At 38.0% G+C, this 20,657-nt stretch overlaps 1 protein-coding gene across 1 annotated transcript in view; it reads left to right on the top strand.

Moving 5' to 3' along the window:
* Positions 1 to 20,657, top strand: part of CLVS1 (clavesin 1) — a 97,623-nt gene that overhangs the window by 25,021 nt on the left and 51,945 nt on the right. Inside the window, exon 3 of the mRNA XM_048938774.1 lies at positions 12,507 to 12,681. Within this exon, the coding sequence (XP_048794731.1) occupies positions 12,507 to 12,681 (175 nt within the window). The remainder of the gene's footprint in view (positions 1 to 12,506; positions 12,682 to 20,657) is intronic.

Here is a 20,657-nt window from a genome sequence, read left to right as displayed (position 1 = left end):
TTGGTTAGGTTGTGGTTGGACTCAATGATCTTTAAGGTATTTTCCAACCCGAGAATTTCTATGATTCTATGACTCTATGGTTCTATAATAACAGAGGAAAAAAATGTCACCTGATGTAGATGTAATTTATTAACAAACCCTGCAATCTTTTTATAGTATGAAATTGCAGCTCCAATATATTACATTTTCCAATTATCAGCTATGGTGCAAATGTGTACAGTGCCATATCCTGAAAAGTAGGCTTTGCACATTTTAAAAATAGACTTCAAGTTGCATTTCTTCCAGTGAAACAGAGTATGTTAATGGCAACACCCACCCCCTGACTTTCTTAACATCGAGATGACAACCCATTAGATCTCTAGGAAGACTAATGGTGACTTTCTATTTTTATAAGGTTTTGTCTGTATGCTGTTCTTAATGGGAGGGAATAGATGAAAAAGTATAATGCGTTTCTTTGGAAACAAGCTTGTTCTGTATGCAACTGTTTTTCAGAAAAGAAGTACAGACTAAGGGATGACTTCTTTGTTCAAGATTTCCACACATACATTTAGTACTGAAATTTTCCTTCTGTATTTTTCTCCAGGCCATGTTACTAGACTTAGCTGTGATGATATCTACTGATTCTTTTCCTGTTGTCTATGATTGTTACTCTTCGTGCTTTTAGTAGAGATCCTGGTTGCTTTCGCCATCCTGCTCCAGAGATGTCTTCCTTCCAAAGAGAAGTGAGGCAGGACATCAGTGTGAATTTAATTCAAAACCACAAAAAAGTTATCTATCTATTATTTTTTGTATTTGTTACACATTTTGCTGTGTGTGTAATTATTTATAACGGAACAGTATAAAGAAGTGCTGTAAAAAAATTTCTTTATCCATATGTATTGTATGCTCTATTGTACAGAAGTTGAACAATTTAGGAGATTGCTGATGCCTTCTGTAGCAAGAAATTAATGAAACTTTTCTTTCAGAATCCCCAGTGTTGCAATTAGCACGTGATTCTGTTTCAGTTTAACTGATTTTTAATAGTTTGTAAACAATATATTTTTTTTCACTGGCAAATCTAGAGAAAATCTCATAGTCTGCCAAAATAACATCACATTACTTTTCCAAGGCAAAAACCACACTAATATGTACCCTACAGGGAGGTGCTGGCATGTACTGAAAAAACATGCTGGCATCATGCATAAGAAACATCATAAGACATAAGAAACTCAAGCTAGCCTTCCTTTCTCTGAACCAATGCAAGGCTTCATCTCATTTCTAATTTCTTTGAGTTCTCAAATTAAACAACTACTGTACACTGCAGCTATCAATAGGCAACACATCCAGCCATCCAGGACAATGTCTTTTGGTACTAGATGATGGAATAAGTCAAATCCTGGTAAAATATGCAGGTAAAAATATTGAGTAAATGCTCCAGGTAGATTGTCTTTTTTTTTTTTTTTTTCTTATTTTTTTTTTTTTAAAGGGGAAATAATGTACCAAAGCACAGCATTCTGAGAAAACTAAGTACTAAGAAACTATAGAGAACTGATGTGAGTTTTAAATGTGTTTTATTTTTCCTTTTGTGATTATGATATTTGAACTCATACTTAAAAATTGATGACAGCCCATTTTTGTCTGCTGATCTTCTACAGTGGTCATTTTGAGAAAAGATAAAAGCAACTGTGATTGTTCTAATTTTTCTCAGCAAGCTGGAATTTCACATTTTTGTTCTGCAATTACTTCATCTGTTTTGAGAAAGCCAGTCTGAACATAGTTGTGTTTCTAAATGAACTTGGTCAGTCTCTTAGTTTGCACACATTGTTGATTTGGAAAAATGTCCACTAGGCTTGTGGACATTGCATGGTAGAGAGGCCTTCTAAGCTCAATTTTTATATATATTTTTTTAATTTTCCTTTCTTGAAATTCTCTCGGAAAGCCATATTTTGCATCTTCAAGACCTAAAGAGGTGTCAAAGAAATCCCATGTACCCAAGGACAGCTTACTTTCTCACTTGTAAAGCAGGATGTGGTTGTGCCTCTTTCTGAGTTAGAATAATTTTTGTTACACTTATCACTATTACTTTATATAGTGGTAGTAAAATCCACTGGCAAAGATCTTTATCTTCCTTTAGGCTGAACTCTTTTGCTCTATTGCTGTCATTCATACAAAATAACACTTCGTAAGAGACCATTAAAGAGCTGAATATACTTGATTTCAGTATTTCCTCTTCAAAAGAAGACATGCCTCACTCACTGGTGTTCTTACAGTACCAGTTGTCACTCATACCTTTCATACTGTCTGTATAATTTAATTCAACACCAGCTCCTAAGAATTCTCCTACAACGTGCTGTGATCCAGACTGATATTTTCCACTTTGATTTCTACTTACTAGTCATAAGATTCATTGGGTTATGTCATCTATTTTCTTGGTTGTCCAACTGAAGAGTTGTGTCAGTGGAATTCAGTTCACCCAGAACAACTACTGTCAGCTGCTTTTGTCACAGAGGTCTGAATGCCTAGTGAAGTCTGTGACAAATCTGGAGAATATTAGTAAGAAGACACAACTTTTTTTCTAATTCCACTGGTAACAAATTTGACTCATCATTCTTGCATCAGATTTTATATCTTGTTAAAGATTTTATGAAGTCTGGAGTCTTCTACTGCTATGTCTTGTTTATATTTTCAGTGGATTTCTGGAAAAAAATATTCTGTGCTCTTAGGGGGAAATGAAGATTGCTACTAATTTCTTCACTTTCTCCAGTGATTTTCCATGAAATATGATCCATTCAAAAGTGGCTAGGATGAAAACTGCCTGTTTTTCTTGGTCTTCATGGGACTCTGTATAATCTTCAGCATAACTGTGCAAATCAGTTTTTTTGTGTCTGACAGTGTCACAATCCCAAGCACCTATTTCATTTTTTTCCTAGTCCTTCTCTCCTCACTTGAGCCATGATTGTGATTTTTTCAATTTTTTCCTTTATCTTTGAGGAGATCTGCAAATAACATTTTTTTCTGGACTATCATGAATCTTTATAGCATCTGTTTCGAGTTCCCCAATGATCTTTTCTACATCAATAATATCAAGTTCCTTCATCTTGTCAGCAGTATCAAAGTTGTCTATTGTTCCAGTGGGAAACCTCTTTGATATGTAGCTCTTGACATATCTTTTCAATTTGCTTATAAGAAAATCTTAGAATATTTTCACGTCTGTCTTTTACTGGCCCTCAGGAGCTTCAACTGAAATAATTTATAGCTTTTTGTGATTGACATCTCTTTTGTACATATTTTTAAACTTTGCTACTTTCTTTGCCTAGATTCAGGTACAGCATGAAATAGGTATATATTTTTTCCTGATTTAATAACCATTTGAAGAGTTTACTAAGACATGCTTGTGTTTCTACTTTTTGCAACTTTTTCTTCCCATTCCTTGACATTTCTCTTAACCAGTATCTCTGAAGAGACTCAGCTTTGATTATTTTCATTTGATGATGATGTCCCACACGGCTTCATCAGTCTTTTCTTGCTGTTCTATAGACAGGACTCCAAGTTTTTTAGTAATATGATTCTTTTACATCATCCTCTATATTATGACACATAAAATGTCATTTTTTTCTGGAGAAGCATTGTTAAGTCTGGAAACCTTAATGTTCCTAATTGTTTTGTTCACAAATTTCTTCCAGTGTGTTTTGTCCTGTAGAGCCAATTCTATTTTCAAAAAGGGACCCACCAACAGAATATTTTTCAAAATATGAGCAGTTCTCTCAGGCAAGTTTTGATTCTCATTTGTCAGGCACTCCAAATTTATACTACCTGTAACTTTAGTGATAAGAAATGGATGTGGAACATCCTTAGACCTTAGGCTTCATGGGGACTTCAGATTAGGCACTAGAAGGAGAGAGGTGACTTGGTGCTTTCCTTTTGTGTTCATTAGCTTGTAGAGATCAGCTGAAACTTAATTACCTGCAAATTCAAGCACAGAAAAGGAGTCTGCTTCTCAGCTGAATAACTAAGCTTTTCAACACAGAGAAGGAAGCAAGTTTGGAACGAACTTTCAGGCATTCTGCTACATTATTCAGAGTATCTGGTTTAATGAATACTTTTCACAGAATCACAGAATGGCCAGGGTTGGAAGGGACCTCAAGGGTCATGAATCTCCAACCCCCCTGCCACATGCAGGGCCACCAACCTCCCCATTTAATACCAGACCAGGCTGCCCAGGGTAGCCAGGGTACCCATACTCCACAGGTACTCAGTGTTTGAATATGCATAAGCAATAATATAACCTTTGTAATTCTGAACTCAATGCTTTCATAATGTGTATGCATTTGCAATCAGTGTTATTTGATTTTAACTCTACTGTTTGATTTAGTCCTCATTGAGGTCTGCTGTGACTGCTTGCAAACCAAAGGGCCAATTAAATAATTTTGTTGGAATTGTCTGAGGTAAAGTATGTAAACATGCCATTTAGTTAGCTTATCAAAATTCTTTTGGAGAATTGCAGTATAAAAATATTTTTGTGAATAAAAAAAAATATATATATTTATGTATATATATGTATATATGCTAACAGATATTCCAGTGAATTCTTGTCTTGCATGTAAAAGTGTCCCTGAAATTTCATGTAGATAACAGGATCTGTAAGTGGCAAAAAGATACCCTGCAACAGTAATTTTTCCAGTACAGAATGGTGAAATGAGAAAAAAAAAAAAAAAAAAAAAAAAAAGAAAATGTTGTAGGTTAGTAAAAATTAGCAAAAAATGAGGAAAACAATGGGAATAACCTAGAAAAGCAGAATTCATTATGAAGAAAGATAAAACCCAATGAAGTCTAAGTCACTGCAAGAGCATTGGATTTAATATGTGGCCACATCTTGTATGCAGATCCTTCATTCTCTCTTATCTATATGCAGTTTCTTCTGGGTTTTCAATTACTGTTAGCCTTTTAAGAAAAAAAATCAAGTCATTATGGACAGCACAATTAAGAAGTGTACTTACTGTGCGATGGTGGTCAGAAAAGTTAATAAGATGTTAGTCTGAATTAAGAATGAGACAGAGAATAAATAGGAAAAGATAACATCCTTTTATGTATGATATTCCAAACTTACCTTGGATGCTGAATTCAATTTACATTGTATTATCTCAAAACAAGGGAATATAAAAAATGCACCAACCCCCAAAAAAGAGCAGTAGAAGGAATTCATTAGAGTTATGAATGAATGAGGTAATCATATCAGGACAGAACAAAAAGTCCAGGACTATTTAAAATGGAAAGATGCTAAAGAAGTAGCTGAAATACAGGTAGAATTATATAGAGAAAAAGTGATTCAATAGACACTTAATCAGTAATGTCATTTGTACCCTCTTATAATAATAGAACAAAGAAGCTGTATAATTTCTTTCTGCAGTTAGACAGTAGCTTCATAATGTTCAAAAGAAAGTCCTTTTCTGTAATGAAAAATTAACTTGTGGAACACAACGATGCAAGAAATTGAGCAAATAACATAGTGTAATTCAAGAATGGATTGTAGTGCTGGAGGCAATAAGAGAAGGCTATGCAATCACACAGAATAAACTAAACAGATCAAGTCACCAATCCTAATGCTTCTAACCACAAGCTATTCATGTGACAGCATTCTTGTTTCATCATTACTACAATTATGCTTTGAAGAAACAGTGTCCTCACAACACTTGTGAAATCAGAATGATCTGAGACAGTATCTTAAGCTGTAACCATTAGTTTTATCCCATGTGTTATCTCCTAAATCCCCGGCAGTAGATATCACTAACCTGAAATCAGCACAGATGCACTCTTCTCATGGTCACTCCAGGGGAAATTGTATTTGAGACTATCCATTCACATTACTGCAGTTGCTCTGTAATATTGTTTTTTGTGGATATGTTTAAAGGTGGTAGTGCAGGACTTCTATTAATTTGCAGAGGATTGTAATATAGTGCCAGTTTTTTACTTAATAAGCAAAGGGAAGAGTGGATGTCACCTCTCATTTTCCTCATGTAGGTCCCTCTGGTAGAAGCTGGTCATGCCAGGGGTCTGAAGAGTTCCATCCACTGCACTCCCAGCCACAAAGTACAGAGGCTATGGAGGTCCCTGTTTCTTAGCTGAGATGCACATAAGAAAGGGTCGTTGTGCAGTCACATTAACATCAGGGACAAAGTACTCATCTGAAAGCAAGCCCACAATATGAATGAGTGTATGTACATAGGAGGAGATTTGTAAGACAGGCTTGGATGCAAAGCATGCATTTCAGGATTTATTGGTTGCTATGGAGTTCAATTAAAGTAGGTGTAGGCAAAACACTTGTATACAGAAGAACCTGAGGCAGAAATGTAACATGGTGAATATTTCTGAATCTTTAAGAAAGCCACTAACAGGCAATTTTTGGATGATAAAAGAATAAACTAATGCAGGTTTTTTTTCCTGAAAGCTTGTCCATTTCTCCTTCATTGGCAATGGCAGAGGCATCCAGCTCGCTCCAAGAATGAATTCAAAGCCAGCCAGATTTCTGTGACTGGCCTCCATTCAGTTATACACTAAGCAGTGAATTTCTAATGCTGTTAAACATAGTACAGGCCTCATCTTAATCTATTTGATTCGTTGCACACAGTACATTACTGGACTAAGTGTTTCCACAGAAAAAAAAAACATCATTACACTTCTCTATCCAGCCTCTTATCCTGGATATAAAGTTATTTGGGAATTTCATTTGTCAGCTCTATCTGTTCACTAAAAAGCAGGAGTTTCACTCAATAGGAATTTCACATCCACATATTCTACATCTACAAAAAAACAAAAATCTGTTATTTGTTATGACAAAGAAAGTGGTTGTGTCCTACAGTATAAGAAAAAATTCTCATGTTGTTGTGTATAGAATTTCTCCTGTTGGGATCCAGGGAATTATTCATATTTTTCGCAGGTAATATTTTCAAATAGCTTTGTATTGTTCTACAGAGAAAGTTACCCATGGCTGGTAAAAATATTTGCTATGAACATTTGCTGTGAATGTAGCCCATTTGCTTTGTAAATCTTTGACAAGTCTTGCTAATTTCTGTGCTCATATACGCTACTCACATCTCACACAGATGAGACAAGTGTTTTTCAGCACATGAGACAGCTGTGAGCTCCTTTGCTCAGCTGTTCATCTTCTGTGGTACATGATTAGTCAAGTGAGTCACTACGTTTATTCACGATTCTTCATTTTGCAGTTATTCTTCCTAGTTATTCTCCAGCCAGTGTCTGTTCTGAGTCCTGTACAGCTCATACATAGGCCTTTTTTTCATCAAAAGGGTGCGAGGACTTGTTATGAACCAATGCATACACTGACTTCAAAAGCCAACACTGACTAGATTCCAAGGGTTCTTCCATGCATACCATATTTTGCCTGTGTGTGGGAGCAATTCAAATTCTTTCTTTCCTTCTCCCAGCACTGATTCAAGGTCAGGTTGGAACAGGCTGTGAGCACCTGATCTAGCTGCAGGTGCCCCTGTTCACTGCAGGGGAATTGGACAAGATGATATTTAATTGTCCTTTCCAATTCAAACGATTCTATGATATTTAGTGTTGTTCATATCTTCCTTTCTAAATCTTTCCTTATAGCTACTTCAGTTTTGATTAGCTCAGATAATTCGAGGTAATCTGACCATATTTTTCTGCTCCTTCTTTCCACTACCTCTTGTCTCGCTCCAATTTATAGGAGGGAGAGGAGGTTCTTTTATTATCTATATACCCGGCGTGAGATTAAGAAGCAACGGTTCAAATGTTGGTCCGACCAGTTTATTACAAATCTTAATCAGGGGAAATGGGGAAGGGGAGGACGGACACTATTATGAATTAGGGTAATGGGGGAAGGGAAGGAGGGCGATAGAAAAGATAGGAAAGAAGAAGCAAGGAGTCTTTATAGGAAGCAAGAGGGAGATAGTCACCACCATGGATCCAGCGAGGTTCATAGTTCAGTCTTTGATCTTCAGTAGCGGTGGGTCGTCAGGCAGAGTTGTCCTGTTGCCAATGACGACGGTGAGAAGGACGACGAGAGACCATGGCGATGATGGCCCCTTTTCAATGCTTTCAAAGTGGTGAAGTCAGCTATCTTTGGAGTGACAGCTCAAATCCAAAGTGGTCGAGTCAGCTCTCCTTTGAGTGGCAGCTTCTGGCTCTGGGGCCTCAGCAGGAAACTCCTTTGTTCTTATCTTCCTGGCCTTGCCAGTAGATAAGAGGAAGCAGGGAGGCACCAACTTGCATCTTGCCTTCGCAAGATACAATGGTATCATCCCCCAACCTTCCATACTTAGCTGGAGCGGTTTGGCCACAGGCCAGATCTTCCGCCAGTGAACACTGCTGACCACTCTCTTCCGCTCTTCTACAGAGCAAGCAGCTCTGGGGGAAGGGGCTTGCAAATGTTCCCAAAGCGATATCGATTGTCACACAGTTAGCACCCATCAGTTGCCTCCTTGACAAGTCACTCAGAGTCTTATCTCAAGAAAAACCTCAGGAAGCAAGCTTTGAGCCAAAAAAACTAAGAAGGATTCTCACACCTCTCATGCTTTTCAATCTCAGTAGAAATACTACTGGCAGCACAGTGACAACTTGTCCCCCAGCTAGAAGCTTGTTTACGGGCTGGTTCAGCCCAGTTCCTCAAGTAGCAGGGCAGAGGGACTTCGTGAATCTGTGCCTCTGGAAAAGGGAAACAGGGGACCCCAAAATAATTAAAAACAATGGCAATGATTTGAGGAGAAACAAACTAATTTACTAAATATGGTATCAGAATGCAAGAACACACTACATAATATAATTAGAATTGAAGCTAATAAACCAAATATAATGTGAGAGAGCATCCAAAAGGTGGATAGGCCTTAACATAACACTGAGGTGAGATGCGCAGTCCAGTTGAGTAGCAGGGAGGAGAGCTTGAGGAACAAAAGAGAGCGGTCAGATGACCTACCAAGGCATTATATCTGTTACCCCTGAGCAGAAATGATAACAACACAGCAAAGTCTTCTGGCATATGTAGTTCTCCTTCTCTTCTGGGCTGGGTACCCAAAACTGGAGCATTAACATTTTAACTCCCAGTGTACTACATGATGTTATGATGTGGAGTACCGATAACCAAAAATCATAAAACCGTGACAAAGCAAAGGAGGCATTTCTGCTCTCCACAGGTGATTTAATGTGGAGAGGGAACAAAGCAAGTCATAGTCTTTTACCTGACTTGTTCCATGTCATTTCTGCAACATATTAAATGTTATTCTGTCTCTGCTATGGACTTTTTGTGAGGTACACTATGTCTTCTCCTCTTAGTTGTTCAAATAGACTCATTATATCAGTTTTCTATTCCCTTGTCTTTTGTCTGCTTATGCTATGCTATGTTTTTGTAAGTTCACTTCTTTATTCAATTGAAAAGGTAGTATATTCTTTAATTTGATATCACAAGTCAGTCTGTAACAAGTAATGAAATTCCCTTTATCTGTATTTACATTTAACTAAGCCACCTTTAAGTATTCTAAATTAAGTATTACAGGAAAGAGTCTCATACAACATACTCACTCTGAGACATAAAACTGAGTTTTCTGCAACTGCCAAAAAAATGACATTGACCCAAACTTTGTTAGTTTGCTGCCTTGTGGGACAGTCAGGATTTTTAGTGACAGTTTGTTTTGCTTAATACCAGATATGTATACAAATTGAGAGTAGCCTGGCTGAGAAGGACTTAGCCGTTCTGGGTGATGAAAAACTTAACATGAGCCAGTTGTTGTGCACTTGTAGTCTGGAAGGCCAAAGATATCCATAGAAGAGAAATGGTCAGCAGAGCAAGGGAGGTGACTGTTCCTCTCTATCCAGATCTCGTGAGGCCTTATCTGGGCCAAGTCTTGGGCCCCCAGCACAAGAAAGACACAGAACTCTTAGAAAGGGTCCAGAGGAGGGTAATGAAGATGATCCAAGGGCTGGAGCACCTCTTCTATGAAGATAGGCTGAAGGAATTGGGCTTGCTCAGCATGGAGAAGAGTAGGCTGTGAAGGGACCTCATTGTAGCCTTCCAGTGTTTGAAGGGAGCATATAAATGAGGCAAATCAACTTTTTTACACAGCTGGATAGTGATTGGATGAGGGGGAATAGTTTTAAAATAAAGGAAAGGAGATTTAGATTAGATATCAGGGGAAGTTTTTCACTGAGAGAAAGGTGAGGTGCTGGCACAGGTTGCTCAGAGAGGTTGTGGGTGCTCTGTCCCCAGAGATGTTTAAGGCCAGGCTGGATGGAATCCTAGGCAATCTGATCCAGCACTTGATCTAGCAGTTGGCAACATTGCCTATGGCAGGGGGTTAGAACTTGATGATCCCTGAGGTCCCTTCCAACCCAGGCCATTCTGTGATACTAGGATTCAGGCAGTCTTAATGGTTTCAGCTCTCAGTATTTCTGCATGTTTATACTTTCAACCACTTGAATAATCCAATTAATTTAAGCACTATATTTGAAACACATCTTGTTCTGAGCTGTTTAGAGCAAGTTATATCAAAAACCTTTACTGATCAGAGATTCTTCCAGTGTTTCTTATTTGACTTCTTATTTACTAACAGTCCCTCACCTTTATTTTCCAGGTATCTCTTCAAAATGGCTGGTGGCAGAGACATGCATATAGATCATTTAATTTCCCTGCAATGTCTTTATCCCCTTTAATTGTTCCCATTGCACCCTGGTACTCCACCGAGCCTTTTGATTCTCTCACAGCCTGCTTACATCTCTTATAATTAATTTCTTCTTATTTATTTTCATGTTATGCCTTTGGCTGATCTCCCCACCAAATCCCTCTGCTAAACCATTCTCAGTTTTGTTTTACATTATTGTGCCATACCATTAGCTTCTGTTGGGCTAACTTCCTATTTTCCACAGGATATTCGAAGAGCCTCTTTTGTGGTACCTTCCCATTCAGTCAAAGCAGATAGGCCCTTATCCTTCTTTCTCCCTTTTGTAATTCGGGGGCATGTGCAAATCTTTTGTAACTCATTAATGGCTCACTTCAGCAGGCTTCATGCTGAATCTTTAAAGTACCTTATACATTTCCTTTTGTGTAATAGTAATTTATTTAACTTTTTTTTTTTTTTTTTTTTTTTTTTTTAAACTCTTTTCTTGTGAGGGAGTTAAACTGGAAGGGGGTGGGGAAGGAGCTGGAAAAGGGAAATGAACATTAAGCAATGAACAAAAGAGATGGACTAATAGAAAGTGGTTCTGTGCTCATGCATAGAAAATGATTTGGATGCAAATCAGTCACACAGCTGAATGATCTGTCTCAAAGACTTAAGATTAAGGAGCAGAGGGATTAAGGTTTCAGACTCGAGTGGCACTCTGTCTGATTTCTATCCAGTCCCTGCATTCAGCAACCTTCAGCAGGCCTGCAAACTGCCCACCTGGAGGACTTCTATGCTGCTTTCTTGTCTCCTTGAGCTCAGCTGAAAAATGTCTTTGTATTGACTTTGTGTCATTCATGGTGTCTTAAAGCTGCAAATATGGGGAGGTGGAAGGGATCTAGGCAGGGGACAACCAGATTAGTGACATGTTGAGGAAAGTGGATAAAGTATTTCCCAGGCAAGTAATTTCCACTGCAAGTATGGGGAAGTACAGGTTGGTAATTTTTTGATAATCCAATAATTTATGTGGACAACTAAATAAAGATTTGAATTTCTAAGCATAGGATCTTCAGTGGATTATAAAAAAAATGCCTTGTGTGCACTGTTTCCATGCAGCAGTTACTGAAATAATTATCCAGATTTTAGAAGCATTAGAGGTAGCAGGGTCATGAATCACAGAATCATAGAATGGTTTGGGATGGAAGGGACTATTAAGATCACATAGTTCCAACCCCCTGCTATAGGCAGGGACACCTCCCTCTCGACCAGGCTGCTCGAAGCCCCATCCAGCCTGGCCTTGAATGCCTCAGGCAGAGGCATTCACAACCTCACTTGGCAACCTGTTTTGGATAGGCCTTGTTGTGCAAAGACTGGGATCATTCCTTCTACATGAATAGGAAACTAGGCAGTCTATTTGTAACCACACAATTTATATTAATATTGTATGGGCTTATTTTCTTTTTTAGATATTCCTCTTTGAAGTGGAAAGAGTAAAAGCTAACAAAAAACTGGTGGAGTATATCCAAAGGAGCAGGGATTTAAATTGATAGCCTGAATCTCTTTCACTTCACCACAGACAAATGTTTTCCCAAAGTAGCTTAACTAAAATCTATTGTAAGGTATGGCAGAAAAATAAAAATGATTTAATTCATGGTTTATTTTGTCCACCGGTGAATAGAACTTATCACATCAAGCAGAGGAATGTCAGCTTCAGATCTGGAGCACTTTAGTAACACCTCTGAAATAACTTTCTTTTCAAAAAGAATTCCAACAGGAAAAGATTGATTTTCCATCCTTCATACATACCCCATCTGCAGCAAAGCTCACTATCTGTAGGTTTGAAGATAACTGCCACCATTGATTTGTTTTTGTTTTTTAATGCTTTTTCTTTAGGAACTCCTTCATAGATATCCTTCGGGCTATTCTACTGTCCTTGGAAGTGCTCATCGAAGATCAGGAGCTTCAGATAAATGGCTTCATTCTAATTATAGACTGGAGCAACTTCTCCTTCAAGCAAGCCTCCAAGCTTACACCATCCATCCTCAAATTGGCCATTGAAGGCTTGCAGGTAGGTGGAGAGCACCATGTGCCTGTATTTTTTGTTACTGCAGCCAGGGGCACATGCCTCAGCACTGGGCAGGGTGCAGAGGTTGTGAGAGACAGAAATCCAAAATGTTTGTATCCAATTCACTTGCAGCATAGATTGATTTTCAGATGTTTCATTTTCACTGTTTTTTGCTTTTTTTTTTCTTTCTTTCCAATTGTAAATCACTGTAACCAATATATACGTGTTACTTACTGCAGCATTAAGAAGGATGTGATGTTTAGAGATTTGAGGTTTAATCCATTGGAGAAATCAAGGAGATTAAAATTCATCAACATCTGTTTTCTGCAGTGTGCAGCTGACATGCAAGCAAAACCGCATTCAGAGGGAGGGTGAGGGAGAGGAAGAGAGCAGTTCCCTCAGCAACTGGAAGTGTGTTGTCTATTGCTTGCATGGATGTGTTTGAGTCAGAGGGAAATGAGGAAGAGGGAGGACAGGCTCCCTGTTATGCTCTCACTCTGACTGCCTTAATTTACCATACAGGATCCTTCCACATTACAATTTGGACTGTTCAGGGTCTGCACATCCACTTAGTGCTTGCAAATAAACTGGAGAAAATTAAAACCATGTGCTGTTTCAGAGTTAGGGAAAAAGTGAGAGCAAAATAACTGGAACCTGATGGAACAACCAGAAGACAGGCATGGGCTGTTGTGCTCAGAGTGAACTTCAGCCATTTCCACTTGATTCCAAGTCCATTTTCTCTGTTAGACCTGAGTTGGATTTTTAGACTTGAAGTAGTGTGACATCACCTTATTAATTGTGGACATTTGATACAACCTCTGAACCACTCAGGTTGGAAGGACTTCTGAAGAACATTTCTCCCAACCCCTTTGCTTGAAGCAGGGCTGACTCCAACTTAGACCAGGCTTAAGGACTGCATTTCACATAGCTGCATATCAAAAAGGCAAGATTTTAAAAATGATTGTATTTCCATTTTATTTTTAGTACTTTTTAGGTATCCTGCAGTGATAATACCTCAGTAATAATCTTCCCTGGTGTGTGTATTTTAGATTTAACAAATACACTAGAAAGAACAATTTGTTCAACTATTTTTTGACTAATGCATTGTCTATAATTAGATCATGATTTTCTTTATGCTATTATACAGAAATAAGGCAGAAAAATATGCCAGTAATTTCTATCCTGTGTTCTCCTCTGTAGGGAATTTTTCAGCAATTCTAGCAAGTTAGAAAGTCAAGCTGTGCAATTAGTCCCTGAAAGACAAGGACAGTACCTTATCTTCTCCTGATGCTGCTTTCACTTCATCTGCATTCCTTTGCAGAATAACATTCTGTGGTTTAAAAAACCTCACTTAGAAGAAAGAGAAAGCCATGTGAAATTCAGAAGGAAATCAAATGTCAGCAAGATGCTCTTGCGCTCATTCAATCTGTTGTACTGTCAGCTCTCTAGCAAGAGGCCAGTCCAGTATTTACCACATCCAATTTCTGCCCAAGGCACTACAGGCTGTCTCTCTGCTGCATGGGAATGAGGGGGCATGTCCACCTCATGCCATCTTCAAGTCTGAGCAGTGGAAAAGTGAGCTGTTCCTTTCAGGCCCACTTTCCCCTACTATGCTTATTCACAGGTATTTCTTCATTCTCAGATGGAGAAGCCCCCAGATTATTTGCAGTTGTTGGCAACAGTACATTTCTGGAAGCATCAAGGCCTGAAAACATCAATGCTGACCTTATAATTACATCATTAGCCTGACAACCTGTGCTGAGCAATTTAACAAAGCTGACTTTCTTCTTCTGATGGTTGCATGTTTCATTTTTCATTTGAAGTCATGTTACTGCCTTTTGCCCATTAAACGGAAATACAACTTTCTATGAAATGCATGAGTATCTCTTTCTCTAACAACTAGTGGGCTTTGCTAGTTTTAGGAGTTGTGAATGTTGCACTCCAGTTGATAATGTTTGGGAGGATGTCGTTCATGCTTGGTTTTTCTGCACAAATTGATCCTCATGAGTCCCTTCCAGCTCAGGATATTCTTTGACTCTATGATATATGATATAAATATTTGACTCTATGATATAAATATAGCAAGTGATGGGAGTCTTTCAAAAAAACAAAAAAAAAATTGGCTCTTAGGTTTGTTGTTGAAGTAGTTTCAGTAACACTTTGTTTCATTATTACTTGAAAATGAGCTGACATTAAACTAATGTAAAATTTAAAATGCAGTTGAAATGCTGACAAGATCTAGATATGGAAAAAGAAGAGTCGCAAAAGGAGTTGCTTTGAAGTTCATTGACAGTAAAATGGTCAAGTTCTGCTCTTATGAGTTTCGATCATATCTGAAAGAGATCAAGGTTGTTTCAGTTCCTTGTTATATCTCACAACGATGGCACTGTGCATATACAGATGCTCAGACAGCAGATTAAATGGATATCCAAATCCTCTTTCCTATGAAGAGATTTTGAGCCATATTAATATCCTACATACATTTAGAAGATAGAAGGAAAATACATCTTATAATTTTGTGTGGGGTTGAGCCTGAGTGTCTACATGTTGTTATCTAAGTCTAAGGAAATTCTAGACTGTCTGTTAATTTAATGCCATAATTGAGCCATTTTCCCATAGTTTTGTGAAGCTCCCATTTGACCATTTGATTCAATATCTCAGTCCACTCTTTTTCTTCTTTCCTTTTTTTTTTTTTTTTTTTTTTTTTTTTTTGTGTGTGTGTGTGTGTGTGTGTGTGTGTTCATTTTTATTTTTTTTCCCTTGAATTACTCTGGAGTGTGTCATCACTAAGTGAAAGAAACAAATCTTACATAGGTGTGTGTGATAATGAATCTTGTATTGCAAGACCACTACTGGTCAGACTTCACAGTCTGGCCTGCACTGATTAATACATCACTATTTTACAGGTTGCTCAGTTCCAAACACTGTGTAAGTCTGTAAATATTCAGAGATTAAAGATTAGTTACATAATCACTAGGTTTTCTCATTACACTATTTGAATTTCTGGTTGCTCTATATAAATTTCTATGTTTGCTACTGACCACTGGCTTGAAAACCTCTGATAAATATGAGAATTAGGACAGAATGTGATGTGGCAATTCCTTATGATCATAGGACTGTAGAATCATGGAATCAATTAGGTTGGAAAAGATCTCTAAGACTATCTAGTCTACCCATCAACCCATCACTAGCATGCCTACTAACCCATCTCCCTCAGTGCCACATCTACTCATCTCTTGAACATCTGCAGGGACTGGACACCTCCCTGGGCAGCCTCTTCTAATGTTTCACTATGCTTTCTGAGAAGAAATATTTCCTAATATCCAACCCTGAATCTCCTCGGTGCAACTTGAGGCTGTATTCTCTTGCCCTGTCACTAGTTACGTGTGAGAAGAGTTCAACTTCCATCTCACCACAACCTCTTTTCAAGCAGATGTAGAGACCAGTAAGGTCTCCTCTGATCCCCTTCTCCTCCAGAGTGAATAATCCAGCTCTCTCAGCCACTCCCTGTAAGATTTGTGCTTTGGACACTTAACAGCTTCAGATTCCTTCTCAGGACACTTTTCAGGACCTCAATGGCTTTCTTGTACTGAAGGGCTCAAAATTGCAATCATTTCATTTAATATAGCCGGGGTGTGAAGTCCAGATTTTTTAAAAAATATATAAAAAGTTTAGTTATGTTTTGCTTGGAGTATATAGTTGCCTTGCCTGCAGACAGGAACTTTTGATTTTAGAGTGGACAGAGAAACATTGTTTTTTCTGCCTCATACAACAGCCCAGCTACATCCTGAAGCATGTGTACCTGTTCACATGTATTCAGACAGAGCCCCCCAGCTGATCTTCTGAGCTGAAAGGCAGCAAGTTCTCCAGCAGTGTCCAGAAATACCCTCAAACTTTCGAAATGTCCAGCACAAGCTATGATCTCACCTTTGATGAAAACAAAGCCAGAAGGCTATCAGGACCCAGCTGAGTAGCTTACAGCACAAATCAGCTGCCTAACAAAAAGGCTAACCTGCCCCAAGCCTGTCAAGATACTGAAACTAGTACGATGAATGGTTATATCCCTGGTTGTATCCTAGACATCTTAGGTGTTTGTTGTTATTGTTTTTCTCTGGTGATTCTGTAACTTGCAATTACAATACTGCATGTAAGGGCAGTGACTCTCTAAAAAGTCCTACCTCTACTCAGTGGCATTGATGAATCACTGCAGGAGTGATTTCATATTCAATAGCGCTTCGATTCATATTTTGCAATCAGAGCCGCTCATAACAGTATCAACAGCAAACAGGGATCTGACTCCAGATATTCATTGGTAACAGCCTGACAGAAGCTATGACCAACAACACCCACCAGGAGATAAATTAAAGATCTTTTATTATTATTATCACTTTTAGATTATCTTCAGTTTATCATCACATAGTGAAAACTGAATATTCTTGTTTATGGAAATGGAGGGAAATGAAAGAAAATAAGATGATGCTGATTTAAATATATGATTTTTTTCCAAAAATTTTATGCAAAATAAATTGTAAATATGCTTTTTTTTTTTTTTTTTTTTTTTTTTTTTTTTAATTTCCAACTGAAAAATCAGAATCCTTAATATTCCTTAAGTTTCATTATGAGTGGCAAGAAGTGCTTGAATTCTTTCTAATTTGTTACCAGTTCTTGTTTATTCAAAGTTGAAACCAGGCTGAGATTATGGGATAGCATTTCAGATCAGCATGTCATGGTTAACAACCATGACCAAGTCTTTGATGTGGTCTAACCTAGGGATCTAAACAGAGCCCAGACAATGACCACATACTTAGATACTTTGCCAGCCCTTTGCTCTGCAGGCTTGGTCTTTCCTTCACCAGCCCTGGAGCAATACATTTACGTATGGAGAGCTGAAGGAGGTATGATCTCAGAGATGGCCTTAGTACTTCCAGTTGAATTCTTTATGAATTGAATGAAGGAAGCAAGCTCTGAGCATCCTTACACAGAAAGTGTAAGACAGCCACTGTTCTGTAGAGTTTCTAATCATAGGACTGCTGTCACATGATAGTTTAGAGTGAGAATCTGTATTATAACAAACTGAAGATCACCCTAAAAATATTTATTCTAGTTTTGTCTTTCTATAGAAACCTGTAGTGTAGGAGAAATCCATCTATGTTATAAATCTGCAATGCTGTTATGTCTTGTCAAGTATTTCTAACAGCTTATGTTAAGGGAAAGATGCAGAGCTCTCTGTCAATGCCTGCTGAAGACAGAGCAGTTCAAATCCTCAGTAATTGTTGCTGGGCAAGTAAAATCACATATAGAGGTATGTACACTTGCCCAGAGAAGTACAAGTAAATAAACTTAACATCTGGGGTAAAAATCAAGGTAGACTGTAAAGTAGTATTTCTGAGAGACTGCAGACTCAGACATCACTCGTTCATTAGTTCATCCTCTCAGTCTTTCAGGCTGAAAATCTGAAAGACAAAAACTGGCAGATAGCTGAGGTCAGTTTCTTGTGTGGGATTACTAGATGGGACTTGTTGCATGTCTGCAGAGTAATGCTGATTTATGGAGCTTGTAGACACTTGTAAAAAATAAAGAAATTTTTACATTTTTGATTTTACACAAAGGCCTTGTCATTATCTTTCCTAGGAGAGTGCAATCCACTACTTGTATGAGACATATGCGCATGTTTACACAAGTAGTTGGATTAAACCATTTGCAATACAAGCACATTAAAAGCATACAATTTATTTTCCATTAAATGCTTTCTCAGAAGTTTCAAAAAATGTATTTTTTTCCTTAAATATTGAAGACCTTCATATTAAAGACCTTTGCTGAACTGCTGAGCATGAAGTCGCAGCTAATGAAGAGCACTTAGTATCTACTGAAACAAGGTCAGCTTGAGTCATTCCAGAAATGCTCGTGTTATCTGTCTCCAACAGCTGTTGTGATATGCAGAGTGAGTACTCTCTGAGCTGTCAGTGAGAGTGCCTTTGAAATTTTAGCAGATGAGAAAAGGGATTGACTCATTATACATAAAATAAAGGTAGATAAACAGACTTCACTCTCTGCAAGAGAAGGCCTGTGCTCTTTGTGTGCCTATCGTCTCTAGGGAGTTGACAGGAACAAGGAAGAAGTAGAGTACAGTGGGCAGTAGATGCCTATTTGTCACATGAAAATTGGAATTAACTACTTAGTAAAATTGATCAGCACAGCTATGTTTGCCAGCTGAAGGCTTTTGGGCTTTTGGCCTTGGGTGAGGATAAGCTGCAATTGGGACAGCTCCAGAGGCCAGTGAGTTAATCGGAAAGACTTTTTTTTTATATAAGTTAATACATGTTAGTAAAGCTCTCATGGAGTTTGTATTAAGAGTGAGACAGGAGGCAAATACTCTGTAAGTCCTGAAAAGGAGACAGAAAAGTTTGCAATAGACAAAAATGTTTCTTACTGGTAGCCAGGAAGCACACAACCAGAGTTGATCTGGACATATCTCAAAACTTCGCATGAATTTGTGCAAAAGTAGTTTATATTTGATCTTGTGTCCTGGTCATATGTATTTCTGGAATCTTTTTTCCTCATATAAAATATTGAAACAGGCTAATTCACATATATTAATTTATATTACACCTCTCCTCATTGTTTTCATAGAAATTCAAGAGTGATGCTGATGTAACAACAGTTTCTTTTACTTCTTTTACAATGCCAAAAGCTGTTTCTTAGTGAAGGCATCTTGAAGAGAATTACAGATACCTTCTTACGAGAAATTATGCTAGGTGTTGTTGTCATTTTAAATATAAAAAAATTTTGTATACACAAAACTAGATCAGAAATAATCATAAAATAGAACATTTAGGTTGGAATGGGCACATAAGGATCATTGAATCCAATTCCTAAGACACAGTAGTAACATTTCACTGAAAGCTAAATGTAAACAGAGCTGGAATGGGTACTGTTTTATCTGAGATGTGGAGTGGTGATGGGGGCACATGTGTATGTGGAAACAGAAGCCAGAACAAGAGGTGAAGTGACAGTATGACTGAAACTGTGATATGCGGCATAAATTATGCCCTGAGCTCAGATAGATCAGGACTTTGCTCTCTCGGAGAGGATTTGTGCTGTTTCTCACTAGCAACTACTGGACTAAAATCCAAGCTCCCTGGGAATGCAGCTGCAGCAGAGTAAGATCATTTGTATTCTTACATCCCTGGCTCTTGATACCTTTTTTAACACATCCTTTCAGAGATGCTGCAACAGTGGGAATGGCCATGGGTCTCTGGCTGCTGCAGTGTAGCTCAATGATGCACAGAACTTTGTGTTTCCATTCTGCAACCCTAGGGAATGTAATAATTTCTGGTGCAAGTTTGGCAGCAGAGAGCTGTAGGCAGGCACATTTTAAACTTCTATAACTGTTTAGTAAGTCTAGAAAGGAAGTGATTCGGAGCAATATTTGTGTGCTTGCTTTTTCCAGTTACATGCAGAGAAAAGACTTTTCTACAGCACATAGAAATTTCATTTAAAGCCAAGCCTATTATTTATATCTCCACCTATACAAAAGAACTTATAAAATCCTCAGTATTGGTTATGCAGTACGGCTAGAAGAGACCACAGCATTTTCAGAAATCTTGAGTTGAAATGGCAACAGATGTCAACGGGACTTTTGCCATTGCCTTGGTGGAGACTGTAATTCCAGCCCTGTTGCAGGAAGTAATTTCCCATTTGATAAATTTTGCACTCTTGGGGGGTATGTTCCTCAACATCTGAATATTTTTTTGAAATTTTGTACATCAAATGGAACTTTCTGTCTAGAAATCCCGAATCTAGTTTGTTGTCAAGTATTTTTATTTCTCTTCTTAACTGTGTAGAGCTTCACACTTGAAACAAGCAGTTCTGAATAGCAGGGGTTCCTTGATTCAAACACGTCAAACTGAGACACCTCAAACACTATAGTCTTCCATGGAAAAGATGAAAACAGAGTGAAAAATTCGTTGGGACTCCCA

Source organism: Lagopus muta, chromosome 3, assembly GCF_023343835.1.
Source record: "Lagopus muta isolate bLagMut1 chromosome 3, bLagMut1 primary, whole genome shotgun sequence".
NCBI classification, from domain to species: Eukaryota; Metazoa; Chordata; class Aves; order Galliformes; family Phasianidae; genus Lagopus; species Lagopus muta.
The sequence above is the reverse complement of the archived record's forward strand: the minus strand, read 5'-3'. Positions and strand labels throughout refer to the sequence as shown.